The sequence below is a fragment of the Plectropomus leopardus genome, chromosome 18 (assembly GCF_008729295.1).
Source record: "Plectropomus leopardus isolate mb chromosome 18, YSFRI_Pleo_2.0, whole genome shotgun sequence".
Classification (NCBI taxonomy): domain Eukaryota; kingdom Metazoa; phylum Chordata; class Actinopteri; order Perciformes; family Serranidae; genus Plectropomus; species Plectropomus leopardus.
Genome location: NC_056480.1, coordinates 24,382,175 through 24,399,749, shown reverse-complemented (window position 1 = coordinate 24,399,749; position 17,575 = coordinate 24,382,175). Strand labels below are relative to the sequence as shown.

The 17,575-nt window shown below is 39.2% G+C and overlaps 1 protein-coding gene across 1 annotated transcript; it reads left to right on the top strand.

Moving 5' to 3' along the window:
* Positions 1 to 750: 750 nt before the first annotated feature.
* Positions 751 to 16,237, top strand: oprd1a (opioid receptor, delta 1a). Its single transcript, XM_042506626.1, has 3 exons — positions 751 to 1,001; positions 13,803 to 14,158; positions 15,708 to 16,237. Exons 1-3 carry the CDS (start codon positions 751 to 753, stop codon positions 16,235 to 16,237), a joined length of 1,137 nt encoding a protein of 378 aa, XP_042362560.1.
* The last annotated feature ends 1,338 nt before the right edge of the window (positions 16,238 to 17,575 follow it).

Below are 17,575 nucleotides of genomic sequence, written 5' to 3'. Positions count from 1 at the left end.
TTAATCTGCCTTTTAATCCCATGGCAATCAAAACATTGTAAAACTTTCTTTTTTTTCCTCTGTCAGGCACATCCCTTAATTACTTCAATGGGAACATTATTGATTTTGGACCTTGTTTGTGTGTTTGTTTGTCAGCTGGGTTGATTATTTTCACAGCTTGTAAGCAGACACAGCAATCTGACTTGTATGCGCACAGTCCTTTCATCCACTGCCTTAAAATGTTGCTACAGCGGGTGTTCATAGCCAAACCTGAAGATCAAATTATGTTTTTTTCTGCTGTAGTGTTTTGTTTTTTTCCAGAACTGAGATTATTTTTACATCTTTGGTATTAGTTTTAAAGAACAAAGATGAAATCAAGTCTCTCAGGTCTGCCAGACACATCACCCTCTGACGCCAGTGACAGTATAAATACGCAGTCTTGACGTTGACGCACATACAAGAGCGCCCGGGCTGTGAGGAGGGGATCTTGGAGAGTATAAGAGGTGTACACACAGTGAGAGCGCGCACACAGAGCTGACCGCAGCTAAGGGGCCATCTTCTCCTCTTCTATCTGGACAGAAAACAGAGAAACAGTTCTTTTACGCAGAGCCTTTCTGCTTCTACTTTTGCGTTTTCGGAAACTTCCTCTCTTTTATTGCCTTTAGTCGGACCCGCTTTTCCCCGTTTCAAACGATCGAGTTCCCTCAGATAATTGTGTGAGCAAGTTTTCAGCACCACGGGCAGAGTGGACAGCGCCACAGCGGCCGCAGCATGGAGCCGTACACGGTCCCCGGGGCTCAGCTCTCCCTGTCCGACCTTTACTCCGTTATCCCCTTCAACGTGACCTTCCCGGACGAGGAGAGCGGCTTGATGGGCGACAGGCTGCAGAACTACACCGAGCAGCAGGGTCCGGTGAGGAGCGCCGCGGGGATAATCATAGCCATATCCATCACGGCGCTCTACTCCGTCATCTGCGTAGTGGGACTTCTGGGCAATATTCTCGTCATGTACGGGGTGGTCAGGTAAAGAGTTAGTTTTTATTATTACAGTCGTTTTCCTATGTGAGTGATATTTGTTTGAAAGACTTGGTGAGAGCTCAAATATAATGTAAAAATCACAAACTACACTCATGGTGATATGAGACCGTATAGTGTCCCATGTTTGTATAAAAGTATGAAGTAAGTTGCAGTTATGATCTCAAATTTAACACATTTTCAGCATATTTTGGCTCACAACGTCTGAATCTTTATTTTCTTTTTAGCTTGCTTTACTCATTTCATGAAAGCAAACACATGGAAGCAGCAGAGGACTTTTATTTTGACAAAATTAAAGACAATAACAGCATAAATCGATGCAGAAAAATTCGCAGGATTGCAGGAACCCCCACATCCCACCACCATTTCATATATGCCCCCTCTCAACCCCCCTAAATGTTAAATCGAACATACATCATTGCCCACATGCACTCATAGAGTGGAGTATTGATTGAGTTTTAGTACTATTCTTTCAAATTTATTTCAAATCAAAACACAATTTGGATGCATTTTGCCTTACAAATTCTAATTTTGGCTTATACCTTACCCCCTTGCCTACATGTACTCATAGTGTCATTGCATTCATGAGACATTGGTAAAAGTACTACAGGGAGATCACAGGAGATCAAATCCTTAATATTTTGAGAACATGTGCAATGTGTAGTGTCCCCGCCTCATCCCCAACAACAACAAAAAAAAACCATGGAAGCAGCAATACTTTTATTGTGACAAACTTCAAGACATTTACATCATGAATTTAGGCAAAAAAGCACATATGTGCATAAAAATTTACCAAAATTGAGGAACCCCCATCCGCACCCACAACCAACATCTTACATGTGGCCCAAATAGAAACCCTCATAAGACCTAATTGTGCCCCGGTAATTGTATTTGCAGTAAGACTGCTTTTGGGTTTTACTGTTTGAACCCTTTCATGAAAGCACTAAATACCATAAGTGTACGCTGTGGTGGGGGGACAAGACCCCTCTCAGTATTTAGAACATGTGCATAGCCCCCACCCAATAAAACCAAAAAAAAAAAAAAAAAACGAACAAAAATGGCAGAAATTAGTGCATAAAAATAACCAGAAAGCCCCCCTCCCCCCAACACATACACACAAACAATGTTGTATCGCAACCCACACCACCGCCCATGTGCAGGCATTGTGCCATTTTGTGCTCATGAGACCTTTATAATGCCCCTGTATTTGAAATAGAGTATTTAGTAGGTTCTGTTACAATTTGAACACATTTTGGGTGCATTTTGCCTTGCAAAGTCTGCTTTTTTCTTGCTTTTTACTACCTCTTTTACGAGTCTACTGAACACACTCAAAATTATGATTTCAATGAAATAGAAAGGTGTGATGCCTGGAATTTACTGCAACCTTTTCCTCAAAAGGGTGTTAATAAACAGGAGTTTATTTTTTCGTGCAGAAACCTGTTCAAATTAAAAAAACATTAAAAGAAAGATCTTTGTAGGATTCAATTTTTATTCTAAATGCTCCAGTTAGATCAACATTTATTCCCCCATTAAACCATCTTCTATTTGCATACAATAGTCTCAATAGGTGTGAGTTAATAAGAGAGGGCTATGTGACTGCATGCATTTCTGATTGTGTGTGAACCACGCTCCCTCAGACAAGGTTTCTCTGCATAAAGCTAAACATTCTTGCATTATTTCTACATGGAGTAACAACATGTGAAAGTTTTATGCCAAAAAGGGTCAGTTGCAGTTGAAAGCTCTCATTGCAGATGCAGATTCTCGTTTCAGTCTGACTCAGCTACAGGCAGGGACGGCTGCTTAAACATGAGCTGACACGTGTGGAGCAGCAGTTATATACTGGTTTGGTTGCAATTCTAAGAGACATGCTATCTGCTCTCTAAATTAAAGTGTATGTTGTGTTTGCCTCCTTGTTGGCGTTTAAAAGGAGTGTAAACCCATCATTTATTTACGCTGTAATGATCAGTATTTAACATTAAATGATAGAAACTGAAGTATTTTACAGTGGCAGACTTGGGCTTTGCATAAAATGAACTGGTTTTGTTTATTAATGTATGTTTGCATTCTAATCATCAATGTAAGGTCATAATAGCTCTCCCCTCCAGCTCTGAAAGCATTATAACAAAACCTCCGCCCACTTCGTCACTAGATATAAAGCACACTGTCAGTTCTCTCCCTGCTCTAACCTGTGTGCATGTCAGGAATCAAACAGCTCTTGCCACAGCTTTGCTTGTCCTCGCTCGCCATGTTAATTACCTACTAATCTCAAACATTCCCCGCACGTGCCCCCACCCCCATATCACCTGAAGCTTTAATTACCGCAGCTAGGCCGGCAAATTAAACAAGCAGGTAAAATTAATTTCAGATGCCTCACTCGCAGCAGAGAGGGATAACACAGGCAGTCATTCTGGCGAGTTGTTGTTTTTTAGTCCCCAAACATGACATGAGTATATAGTAAAACATAAAAACGGTCTAAATGTTAATACTTTAACATACGGTGAAAGAGAGAAGCTGACAAAGGGCTGAGACAAATATGGAGTAGAATAGAGAAGAACCCACAAACAAGGCATTTTCTGCAATCTTTGGATATTGAGCCAAGAAAAAAGAAAAACATAAATATTTCAAACTCTGTCTATTATTTCCTTTCAGGAGTTGGAGTGAGAATAAAAGGGCAAAACAAGGCACAAGATAAATAAAAAAGGCTGAGGGAGGGAGGTAAGAGGGAGACAAAGAGGAGATGGATGAGAGCTCCAACAGCAGTGAATCAAATTCTGTGCAGCAATTCGTCTGGCATTTGTGTGGAAAAAGTCTCATCACTGATGCAAGACCCCCCTAGAGACAGAAGCAGAGGGAAGCTGAGCGCATTAACCATCCCGGACAGAATATATTATCTCCCGTGGAACATCTGTAAACTCTAAAGGGATCAAACTTTGAGGAGACACTCAAACGTAGACACAGATATAGTGTTGTAAGGATAGAAGAAAAGAAGAGCTACATAAACACTGACCGTGTAGTGATCGCTTGTATTTCCTGGAGTTTTGAGAAGGTTCTCTGATTTATTTGGACCTGTTTGTATAACAATACCCTGAATTAAAACGTTGGGTTTATTCTTTGCTATCCTCGTGGAAACAAAAATGATGATGTCTGAGGCAAATGAAGAGACAACCTCACACTTAAAGTTTTAATTCTTAAAATTTCAGTGCTGTTTGATTTTTGGTGACCTCTGTGGTTACAGATGGTGACAAGCAGGTATGTTTTAATGATCCAGGTCCCAGAGTTACCAGCCCAATTTCATTCTTAAGTTATCAAATACTACCACTTGGTCAGCAAATTCGGTGTCAGACACCAATGCCAAAAGCCACATTTATAGGTGTTATGATACTCTGCTGGTGGGCTGGACGGCACCTGTATGATCAAGGCTGGGCAGCATAAGTTTCAGCCCATTTTCATCTGGAAGTCATCAAATACTGCCGCTTTGTCTGTGATTTTGACGTAAGATACCGACAGCAGGCGCCACCTTTGGCGGCAGTATGATATGCCACCAGTCAGTTTGTAATGCGGCCAGACAGAACCTTTTGTGTTGTGATACTCAGGTAGATGGCACTTTGCACGGCCATCTGATACGCGCTCTGGCGGCATAATTTAATGACGGAGCTCATCACGGCTATGTGATATGCCACTGGACAGCATTAGGTTGAAACACTGCCAGTAACAACGTAATATAAGGAGCTGAAAAAGTCCCTATAGGGCAGGAGGAGTGGTGAATCGGTCCAACAAACATTAGACTTTCAGCCAGGGGACTGCTGTTATCCTCCCACATGAATGTTGAGCCAAACCATTTGTTTCCCTAAACCTAACCGTGTGCTTTTGTTGCATAAGGAAATAAACATAAATACAAGGTGTTTTACTGATGTTAAAAATGTATTTTGTACAAGACTTTATGAGCTAAAACTGTACATTTACCGTGAAAATGGAAGTGTATTTTGATAAGATGCAATGCATTTAACAGACGAAAACTGACATGCTACCCCTCAGTATCACCATCAGATGCAGGAGGATACCTAAAAAGTATTATGTAGACATAATCAGCACTGACCAGTTAGCTAAGCTGTTTACATAGCTAATGGAAATGAATAGTCCAGTAATATTCCTGTTTACATACAGCTGTGCATACTGCAATTAATATAATATATCATGTAAAAATATAGAAAAGTGGAATACCTGGAGCCCCCTTTTTTTGTTTTTGGCCATTTTACATCTTCTATTAAATGCATTCTTTTCAAAGATCCCTATTGCTAGTTGACTTATTGGACTGTATGAAGATTGCATCTCTCTTTCATTCTTTCAACCACCTTCTTGAAAAGATTGGTATTGCAATATTTTGGCATATCCAAAAGCTTGATATCCAGGTCCTTCAGAAATCTGACATGATATTCAAGTATTTCAGAATGTTTAAAAGTAGGTGTGTTTCTCCCTCTGGACAGAAATGGATGTCTTTCTTTGGTTATCTACCTTAACCTCACCTGTTGGCAACAGAGCTGATAACAAATATGCTGTATACATGTCCAAAAATGCTCCCTAAAACCCAAATAATGCTGTGATACCTTGTATGCACCTAATGTCTTAATCAAAAAATGCTTGTACGTAGAAAAAGGCTTAGTTAAGAATTTTCAAACCAAATATTCTATTTCCATGATTGTATAAAATTCAGAATAATGTCTTGTTTAGAATAAAAGTGTTATATTAGTATGCATTTAAATGTGGTCACAGACTTTTGGTCCAATTGATATGTTAGGGAGCAAATGTAAAGACTAAAATGGCCAAGAATCAGAATAAAAAGCTGGATGATAAAACAAACTAGAATCAGCAAAATTTCCTGCCAAACTCACTTAACAAAAAACCAAAAACAGCAGATTCATTAAACTGTGATGGGTGCATTCTGGCCCCAAAGGTCTGCGTTACAGTTCTGTTTCTGAGAAAAAACACATGTATCAACCACTGAGGGCAAGAAACAGGCTGCTCTGTTGGGACAACAGGAGAAGAGCAACTTGCCAATCAGTTCATAGCAATTAGTGTGGGCTGAGAGAATTCACTGCATCTAATCATTTTAAAAAGACTGAATGAGGACAGTCAACAGTACCTGAACTGTTGCCTTTCTTATGTAAAAACAAATAAATAAAATAAAAAGTTTTTGCTGTTTTCTGAAATGTCAGAGAATAATGGTCTAGTTTCATAAGATAAAACAATACTAAAGATTACAAGGCAGCTTTATTTCTTCAGCACATTTCATACTACAGGGAAATTCAAAGTGCTTTACAGAGCAATAAAATATAAAACATAATAGAGCATACAGATTTACAATAAAAAAGTAAAGAGATAAGGCATAAAAGGTAATAAATTACAAAATGATTTGATTTTTTTTAAAGAATCCCCAGTAAAATAGCAAAAGTGCAGACAAGGGGTTCAAAGATAAAAAAATATATTTAATATATATTTATAATATATTTAAAATGATACAAAATCCAGTTTAAAAATAGGTCAGCTGTCATTAGTTGGTAGAGTAGGCATTGTAAAAAGGAAAGCTTTTAGCTGCAACTAGTGATTTAAATAACTATGCAACTGTGGTTGCAATAAGTCATCTCCAGAATGTCAAAAAAGTGGAAAATGTCCCGCTAATACCCAAAATATTCAATTTAGAAGAAAAGAATATAATTTTAAATAATTGATCAGTGGGTTGCTAACATTTTTGCTGATTGATTTTCTGCCAATTGTTTCAGCAGTAATTATAACCAAAGCCAATTAAAAGCATCTTTCTATGATGTGTTTTGCATGCTATATCCGCCAGCTTATAAATAAAGCAACCATCATGAATTTGAGATATTTCCCTCCATTTGGTTTCCTGGATAGAGACAGACAATGCATACAAACTCCATTTAGTGCAGAGTTTGCATGGATGCTCCTGTCAGATTGAATTGGGCATTGGGCTCCTGTGGCTTCTAAGAGCCTTTGGTCTGACTACTGATGGAGAGGCTGATACTGACACCTCTGGAAATGGTCCATCAAGGATAGGTCAGCAGCACTAGGCTCCTCTTATCTGCCATCCATCCCCTCCTCCTACCTCCTCATGCTCCTAGTCCAGCTGCCACACCTGCTAGATAAGAGCTGGGCTCAAGCTGCATGCAATTTATTATCAAGTGGCCTCCATTTGAAATCAGTTCAATGTGCAGCGAGTGGAAGGCTGGATTAGTTTGTGTGAGCGTGGATTCCTGACTGAGCTGATTCTCGAAGGGTTTTATTCTTCATTTTTACACAGAAAGCAGATCTTGAATAGCACTCTCATACTGTATATTGGTATTCTATTACCGTAATGTTTGAGTAAAGACAACAGCTACGGCTACAGCAAGAGTCAACACAGCAGCAGGAAGAGGCTTTTTTTGTTTAGAGATGCTGGGAGTGGAAATTTGGCTGCAAATATCACTTTGCCAGTAGGAGTGTGTGTGTGTGTGTGTGTGTGTGTGTGTGTGTGTGTGTGAGTGTGAATCTGTTTATGTCCTGGGCTCTGTCACCTTGGCCACTATGTCACACCGCTCGTCTTCCGTCTCACCCAGCAGCATTTATATCAGTGTGTGTGTTTGTGTGTGTATGGCCCTCAGCCCTGGAAATACATGGGAGTCAAGCCTGACAAAGAAAGGATTGATGTAGTCACACCAGAGAGTTTAACTCCATCTGGAGATAGGGGATCAAGATTGACTGAAGTGCATATGCTAATTCTCTAGGACTAAGTGCTGATCTGTATCCAACTCCCAAAGTGACAAAAGGCAGTGAAAGGGGAATCAGACGAGTTGGAATACATCAAGTTATTATTTATTGAAATACTCAAAATGTACTGTATAAAGCTGATAAAAAAATTCCAACTTTTTCTAAAAAAAACCAAAACAAAACAAAACAAAAAGCACTCATTTATCTCACACTAATGTTCCGTTTTGGTTGTCCTATTTTTTCCCACCCTGGCACACGTCTTAATTTTTTTTACTCTATTTTACAAACTAAACAATTTTGGAATGCTTTTATGATATTAGGATGGTAGTATTTATCCAGAGCAGTCAGTTATTCTGGGTTTTTTCGTTTGTAATATCAGTGGAGCAAATAAAAAAACTGTGTGGCTCGCTAGTTTGACAGAAAATAGTGGTGACTAAACATGCAAGGTATCAGAGTTTTAATCTAGCTACTTGCCAAACTTACTTAATTCATAAAACTACAGCAGAAAATTCAGGCAAAAGTAAACACCTATTTACTGCTGTAGTGTATACTTGTAAAATAACAATTTTCTAGGACAATTCTGATGTTACTGGCCTTTACATAGTTAAAAAAAAATTCCGAATTCAGTAAAGTTGCAGCTAAAAAAGCTGTCCTTGGACTATCAAATGCATACTGAAAATACTCAAAAGTCTTAGCAGGAGTGGGTGCAAAGCAATCAAGGACAGTGTTGTCAGCATAGTAATAAAAGACCATTTGGTATATTCTGCCTAATACAATTCACGGAATTGCAAATAATAAAGGGGACCAGAACCAACCCTTGTGATACCTTCCTGAGGACTTTCAGCCTGGCTTCGGTCTATGAGAAAATGTGCAAACCATCCAACTGCATGCTCAGAAAACCTAATATCTGTAAGAGGCCTGATTTGAATTATGTGGTCAACAGTGTCCTGACTGAAAATGAACTGTATAGTGTTTGCTAGCCAGGTGTGCACTTAACTTTGCTAGTTTTATCTGTCAAAAGCTGGAAAATGCTGCCTTACTTTGGGCATGACGATAGATAGCCAAGCTGGGGACTGTCCATTGCTCCGAATTCTTGTTTCTATGAAAATACCCAATCCCTGTTGTTAGACAACACAATTGCCAAGAAACAAAAAAAAGTTGACAAGTCTAAAAAAAGTTGACATTTCTTTAAAACTATGGATATGTTATAACAGAGCTTTTGGAGACTTAAGGTTTGGGCACAAAAAAACACAAATGAGTTGGAAAAGACCATGTTTGGACTTAAAACATCTACACTTTGTGGCACATTATTTACTGGAAAAGCAGGGGTGGGTAGGTTAAAAAAAATGTAATTGGTGGCTCAATCACATTGGATAAACTGAAAATCACTTTTTTTTGTGGAGAAACAGGATTTCAAAACAATCGAGGGATAACCAGATGTTGAAGAAATTGACGTTTGGTCTGATAGGACATTTGTCAGAATAATGATGATACAGAAATTAAGGTCATTGTAACAATGGCATGGTACTGTGTAGCTTACCAATCGCTGCACCTCAAGTTATATCATCTCTCATTAGCCTACTAAGAGCGCATAATGCCACTCAACCTTTTTGTTGGCAAAAACAAATAGAGATCAATGGTTGAGGCTAAGTAGAGGAGTACAATAATTTAACAACAATAATAATAACAATTTTAATCAAAAATTTGATTTATTTTATCAATCAACTCAAGCTTAGGGCAAGTATAAATATTTCTGTCTTTACAGGTTTCAATTATTTTATCAATTGGTCCATTTACTGATGTAAATAGTCATATTTGTGGTGTGTCTGATGCTATGTTTTGTCAGTTTTAGAGCTCTGTACATATGTGTAACACTCTATGTGGTGTATGTGCTTTCCTGTCACACTAAAAAAAAAGAATTCCAGTGACAACTTTGACTGCCTTTCCATGCAGCAAATGATGGGTATTAAAAAAACCTTTCACGTCTGCCTGAATAATATGCTGAGCAACTGATGATAACATAACCTCAGGACAAGCACGTGTATGTGATTGCAATAACAAAACATGGAAATGGGAAGTTACGTTTTCTGTGTTTCTATACATAACCACCCTTGGTGCGTATTGAAATTCTTGTCATGTTTTGTCATGCTCCTGTGTTAATTGCATGAAGAGCTTCCCCTTCTGCCTGATTTATGTTCCACCAGTTCTTTGGTATCCTATAATCCAACCAAGTTCCCATGTGTCAGCATGTATGTGACATAACATCTCGGGGCCAAGAAAGCTACACCTACCTTTTTCCATTTTCAATTATTGTTGCCACTGATTCATAGTACTTTATTTGTACAAACAGACTCTGCAGTAATATGCTGTAGACTTACATTTTTTATGCCCCTTTCAAGCAATTTTATGTCTAATCTCCACATGGTCATAAATTGGGTGGCGTAAAATCGAAGGTCATTCACCTGGATGCTTGTTTACTGAAGGGAGGGAGCAAGTTTAGTTTTGCCACAATGGAGTATTCAATGTGCGTGGGCCTATCTTGTCCGTTTGGATTATCTGAGGGATAGAGATTTCTTTGGCATCACAGTTCAATTAACAAGTGAGTCTGATGATAAACCCATAATCCTCCCCCCATGTCAAAAGCCAGGCTTTGGTTGCTTAATCAAAGGCTTCAAACAGACCGAGATGCAAAAGTAAACAGAGAGCAGTTAACTGTTGTTGACTATAATAGAGTTTTAAGTTAGTATCATGAAATGGCTCTGATCTGAAACTCTGCCTGGTGATTTTCCCCTTTCTATCTATGATTGATGTCATTTTACCATCAACGCCTATCTCTTCTCTAAGCAAAGCATGGCATTAATATTGTGTTTGCTTGGCAGACGGCCCTTATGTAATGACAAAAAAGCTCATTGCTCTCCTGTGCTGTAAGTGGAACTTTGGATTAGAATGATCAGGTTTACAAGGGAATGTTCAAAACGAGCCATCTGCTGCTGACTTTTGTCTGGATGAAAAAAAAGAACTAAGACTGGATTCATTTTACATAGTCTAGGGTCCATGTGGGAGTGTTGCAAACTGACAATAAATGAATAACCCTGCACCTACATTATACATGGACGGACATTTTAACTCGTCATAAGCAGGTGTGACTAATAACATTAAATATGACTCACAGATATAATATGTTACATTTCCGTATTAAAATGTCTAAAATCGACTATACCTAGGGTTTGTTGAGTTGTATACCAAGATAACATTTGTATGTGGGTAGCAAACTGACTCAAAAATAGGCTCTTTATGGGACTGTCCATGTCGGTTTATTGGTAAAATTTTAACAGTTTTTCCTCGTCTGTGATTACATGAACTCCCATGATCCCATGCTACTTTGTCTTCATCACTGTCTTTTCTAATTGTTTTGATTGAGAGACCTTTGAGAGATCTGATTGCCTGAGAAACATTGAATTATTTAGTTCATCACCAGAATGACCCAGCCAGAGTTGTCACCATAGGTACATTGCAAAAAAAGAACTGGTAATAGCTCATTAAGCACACTGGTGATGGTGGCATTTTACCAAAATGTAATTCTGAAATTCCTCAAAACACAACTTACCTACCTGTAGCTGACATTACAACAGGATATTTTTAAGCTCTTATACTGGTCTTGCCATATCCTCTTCTAAATAGACCTTTTGTTTTATTGTCAGATTAGCAAAAACATTTTTGACATAGCATATTCCATTTCCACACTACAGTTAAATTTCACAGAGTGCTTTTTGGAAGAATTAAAAGGGCTCTTCTTGTAGAAAAAAAGGTCCCCAGGAGAAAGAAATCCATTTCAAATGGGGCTTTAGTTTCATTCAAGTAAGCCATGTCTTTGATCCATTGTGCTCAAAAGAAACTCCCTGAAAGTGAAGCACTTGAATTGAATGTAGTCATTATTCAGGTAATCAATCACACCTGTGCTCCTCCTGCTGTCATCAAAGGGCCTGTTCTCCACACTTAAATGAAAATTGTAAATGTTATTTCTATAATGTACAGCTCATTAGATAAATTATTACCAAGCAGATACTCCCTCAGCAGAGCAGAAGAGACACAGACAGCAGTGATGACATCTGCAGAGACTGATGTTGGAGCTGACAGAACTGTAAATAATGAAGAGCCGATGGGACTCTTCAACGGCAGTCATTGTAATTGTGTTTTCTGCCAGCCTTCACATCAAACTGATTTACTATATCAAATACAATTTCCGCCCGCAGAGCTCAGTCACTATTATGTCGTCAGAGGACCAACTTCCAAAAGTGTCAGCAATTTAACTCTTGATGACCTGATTTCCAGCTTAACTTCATCTATGAACTCGGCAGACAGAGCTAGCACAAGAATACAGAAAGACAAAAACACGGCAGAGCGTTAAAGGGTCACAGAGGGAAGTGGCAGAAAGAGCTCATTGCAACATTTATCGGCTGTTCTTGAGAATAACTTGGTATAAGAGGCAAACTCCAGCCTATTTCTCCAGATCCCTCCACAATGCAGTCCCTTGTTGGCCAATTAACTTCTATACATCTATCTTTTCCCAACCCACTTTAGATCAGACTACGCCCACTTCCGCATGACAAAAGCAGGCTGCAAGACGTCAAAGCTTGATGATTGGCTATTAGCCTGCAGCTAACCAGCACCATTAAAAGACACTGCTGCTCGAAACCCTCATGCCCTGCCACTCGGAGACTACAAAGGCCCGTCTCTGTTAAGTATGAAAGCTTCAGTAGCTTGGAAAATAGCAATTATGGGTAACAAATGTATCGTCATAAAAGCATGACATGTAATTGAGTGCTAATGCTGAAAAGGGATCATACACTTTACAAATATAATCACAAATGAATACAAGTGCTTCTAAGGATTCAATAATCGATCTTGTGCATTCAGTAAATGGAGCACCTTGCTGCAAATAATCAGCCCTTTCCAATCGCTACCACCACAAAGACCCCGAGGTCACTGTCTGTGCAGGCTGCATGAAGAATAGCCACAAAAGACAAAAAAATAAAAAATAAAAAAATCAATACACATACCCTATTAGACATTAGGCCTAGCTGTCATCCAATGGGACACAACAAAAATAAGCACGCCACTTACATGAATAATATTTCTAATTTTCTTTTTATCCATTAAATGTCAAATACATAAAGAATTATGAAATCTACCATTCTTATCATTTGGCCAACTCTTAATCATTCAAAAATACAAAATAGAATGTTCAGTTAGTATCATCATAATGTATGTATGCAGCATTACTGTATAGTGTGCAGTAGACAGTAAATCTTTTCTAGTCCCTAATGCTTGCCCTCTGTGCTTTGGGCTGGCTCGCTATGCATATGAGGTTGATTGTATTTGGATGCAATGATTTAAAAAAATACTGCAATCTTGTAGGAGACTAAATCCGCTGAGCTTTGTATACAGTGTGAATACATGTTGCAGGGTTTCTGATGAGGGAAGGCTTTGTTAAAATAAGCCTTATGTCCCACAGGAGGTCTTCTGACCTTAATAAGCCAAAACTGCACCAAGTAAAATGAGTCCAGTGCTGATGAATATTATTTTTTTTCTTCTAGTACATGAGAAAACATATCCTCATCTCATACCCTCAAAGAAGATATCCACAGTCCCATGTTAAAAGCAATGATACAGCACATACAATATATATGAACCTCAATGCAATTACAGTAGCAACTTCTCTGCACAACCCTCTGGTGCTTTCCACACTACTTTATCAGAGGCCAATAAGCCAATTGGAGCCATTATCTCAAATCACTCATTTAGAAAGAAAATCTAAACTGTAGAGAATTAGCATTAGATGTTCACAGCTCTACACAGCACTTCTATAGCATGAGGGACTTAGCTCATGTAAGCCATAAAAACACGCTACACAGTGAATATCACTCTCAAATCCCCAGATCCCACAACAGAGCCTTCCACTCCCGACTTGCTTTATTACAGCTGCTGCTCATTGAAAACACTTTTTTTCTGTTCTGTGATCACAACCAGATATACCAAGATGAAGACGGCCACAAACATCTACATCTTCAACTTGGCTCTTGCCGACGCCTTGGCTACCAGCACGCTGCCCTTTCAGAGCGCCAAGTACCTCATGAACACCTGGCCGTTTGGGGAAGTCCTGTGCAAGCTCATTATTGCCATCGACTACTACAACATGTTCACAAGCATCTTCACCCTTACCATGATGAGCGTGGACCGTTACATCGCCGTGTGCCACCCAGTCAGGGCCCTGGGGTTTCGGACGCCAGTCAAGGCTAAGATGATCAACGTGCTCATCTGGGTCCTGTCGTCTGCGATTGGGGTGCCCATTATGATCATGGCTGTGACCAAAGTTACAGATAATGGTGAGATAGAGTTTTATCTCTGTTTTAAGTCATCAGAGTTAACTGGTTTTTCAGAATTAGGCTAGCCATAAAAAGTTTGATGTACAGCTTACCCAACAGAATCTTTGCCAAAATGCTGGAAGACAGACCCAATTCACAGTAGAAAAGACCTTCAACAAGCTTTGATCAGCATAATTAGCATTTATTAGGCCAAGACTCTGGTCCTTTAGACCCTCATCAGCGCTTTCATGACACATGAAGGAAAAGCACAGATAATAGTGATTATAAATTCTGTCCCTCCTATGATCCACTGTGGATTCCAACAGTGAGTAGAAAAGCCTTTGAAACTTTTACCCTCACAACCAAGGATTATATTTGATTTTCATTAATTTTCAATGATGGTTTCTTTTTGGCAGAAATCTACTGTCTTTCCTACTTGCCCAGTCCCCAAATCCCTTTTGTGTATCTACATGAAGTTTGATGAACCTAGATATGTTAAATTTATCAATGTCCTTTGGATCAACTCTCAGCTCATCTCAAAATAGACTTTGAAGAAGCAAACAGTCTTTGAAGAAGAATCAATGGCGTGAATAAAATTTCATATTATGCAAATCTACAACATGTGATTTACGTTCAATTCCAACATTTAGTGCCAATGTCCACTGGATCAGTTCAATTCCTGAATCAGCTAACATTAAGACTATTAATTCATAGCAAGTTGACACTGAATAAATTTTTTTGGACCAATCTGACTGCATCCAATCAATTTATAGGAAAGAACCATCAAGACCTAACGTCATGTTACTGAGCAACATTTGTGAAAATAAGGTACCAAAGAAACCTTTGCAAAAAATTTATATGGTGGTCAAGAAAAAACAGAAAAAAATGTTTCCAAAACGTTTGGGTCTAAAATTGCACACGGATTAATTTCCAACTGGGACTTGAAGCTCATGTCAGTCTTGATTTGGAACTTGACATGGGACTGGCCTATCCTTGCTTGGAACTTGACTTGGGAGTTAAGTGCAAAGACATGAGACATGTGACTTACCAAGCAATGACATTTTTCCCACCTCTGGTCTCTACCGGTAGAACAGGCAGCTGAGAAAGATGACGACCGTGAGTGGTGGGGATAACGTTACAGGACTAGTGAAAAGAAAAATGCAATACATGGAGTATTTTGGGTTTACTCCTGATGACAAAGATTACCCAGCTAAGTGTGCTCAGTTGCACATCATTTCCATTCAGCCCACTGATTTCTTATACCTCTACCAGTATGTGTAGGCTACATTCTTTCAGCAAGAATCAATAAAAGAAGGGCACATATTTTCTTTCTATTCATTATTCAATGGGCCATTTAAACTCGGCAAGACTTTTCTAATTAGGCTAATTACATATTAGAAAAAAACAGCATTGTAGGCTAAAACATGTCAAACATGCACACACACATAGGTACTTTATACAAATTACCATCATATACCTTATACCAGACTGAAATGTCTGGAAAGCATGAAATTCTGAAAAAATAGATACTGCCCAAGCCTATTAATAAATCCTTTCTGATTTTCTCCAGGTAAAACCATGTGCACACTGAAGTTCCCTGACCCTGACTGGTATTGGGACACTGTGACAAAGATCTGTGTCTTCATCTTTGCTTTCGTGGTTCCTGTGATGGTCATCACTATATGTTACGGCCTGATGATCCTGCGTTTGAGGAGCGTTCGTCTGCTCTCAGGCTCCAAGGAGAAAGACCGCAACATGCGCCGCATCACCCGCATGGTCCTGGTGGTTGTTGCGGCCTTCATCATCTGTTGGACCCCTATCCACATCTTCATCATTGTGAAGACCATGGTGGAGATTGACACCAGGAACCCCTTCGTGATAGCCAGCTGGCACCTTTGCATAGCCTTGGGCTACACCAACAGCAGCCTCAACCCTGTCCTCTACGCATTTTTAGATGAAAATTTCAAGAGGTGCTTTAGGGATTTCTGCCTTCCCTGTCGGACCCGTGTGGAGCAGCACAGTCTGACCAGAGGCCGCAACACCACCAGGGAGCCAGTGTCTGTCTGTGCTCCAACAGAAGCGGGGAAGAAGCCGGCATGACTAGGCATGGACTGGGTCCCCCACAGCTCTCGCTCCAGGAGGATCCAACAAGATCTGCAGTCTGAGGTCACCCAGATCTCCACAACAGAGTTTTGAGAGATCTTAATTAGAAAAGTCTCAACAATCTGTGTCTTGCCACTTATTCTTTTAAAATTTGATTGACTGGACATTGAAAGGAATATCTAAAGATGATGAAAAATAAAGTTTCACTCTGATCTTACTTTTCTATTAAAGTTCTAATAACAAAGTGGATTTTTTTTTCTTCTCTCAAATTTGACACCTACAAAGGCAGTGACAGAGGATGGCATGATAGCCCAAAGAATATATCCAAAAGTTTAAGCAAGATTATGAAACAGATCATTATCCCTAGCTCATGATGTGTTTGCCCCAAAGGGATCACAGTGCTAGGAGTACAGGACTTTTTGATGACGCAAAAAGGACAAAGAAACACCTTCAAGTTTATATCCTTCAAGCAAAGAACGCAACATTCAGACACCACCCAAAAGAATGCATTGTAACAAAATTGAAGGACTGACTGGGTGAATAATGAGCAACAAAAGACAGGAGTTTTAAACAATGGGATTTTTGATTAAAACTGAATTTCTCCAAGGAACACTTGTCTATACATTCAAAGAAACAAAAGAGAGTATGGCGACAAAGGACTATATTGAGGGAGAAAAGCTTTTCATTTGTATCTTTAACATCATCACAAAACAAATGAGCCTTACAGAGCAGAACTACACAACTGATACCCACTGACAGCTAAATGATGAATTATAGCATAGTTTGTTGCACAACAAGGTCGATCGCTCTCTACATGGAGGAGTAGGGGAATTTTGTTTGGTATTGTGGTTTTTTATATATATATATATATATATATATATATATACAGAAAAGTAGATTTGTGTTCTTTGTTTTTTCTCTTTCGGCTCTGCCACCATCAAGTGTGTTGGAAGAAAAAAAATTGGGATCTTAATGTCCTATGCATTTACAAACATCATAAAAGACATGAAATCATAATCAAGCCTGCAGTAGTTTGCAGGGTTTTGTGCTCAAATGGAAAAATCCAGAATGGCATCACTCACTGACCACTGAAGCTTGGATTCTATTGATGTCTTCTGCTGACCTACTTGACTTTCATGAGTGGCGTCAACCCTGCAGACAGCCTCTAAGCAGAATAACGAAAGAAAGGCAAACCTGCCATCGAAGAACAATGTTGACAGCCGCGACCCTCCTCTGGTTCAATGTTTAAAACAAATGTAAAGTCAATGAACACCCCGAAACTGGGACTGACAGCCACTTCATCACAGTGTAGATAAAGACGCCCACCCTGATGTC

Coding starts and splice junctions, on each gene's coding strand:
- oprd1a (XM_042506626.1), top strand. CDS start 751: ATGGAGCCGTACACGGTCCCCGGGGCTCAGCTCTCCCTGTCCGACCTT. Junction 1,002..13,802: donor GTCATGTACGGGGTGGTCAG/GTAAAGAGTTAG, acceptor GATCACAACCAG/ATATACCAAGATGAAGACGG. Junction 14,159..15,707: donor GACCAAAGTTACAGATAATG/GTGAGATAGAGT, acceptor GATTTTCTCCAG/GTAAAACCATGTGCACACTG.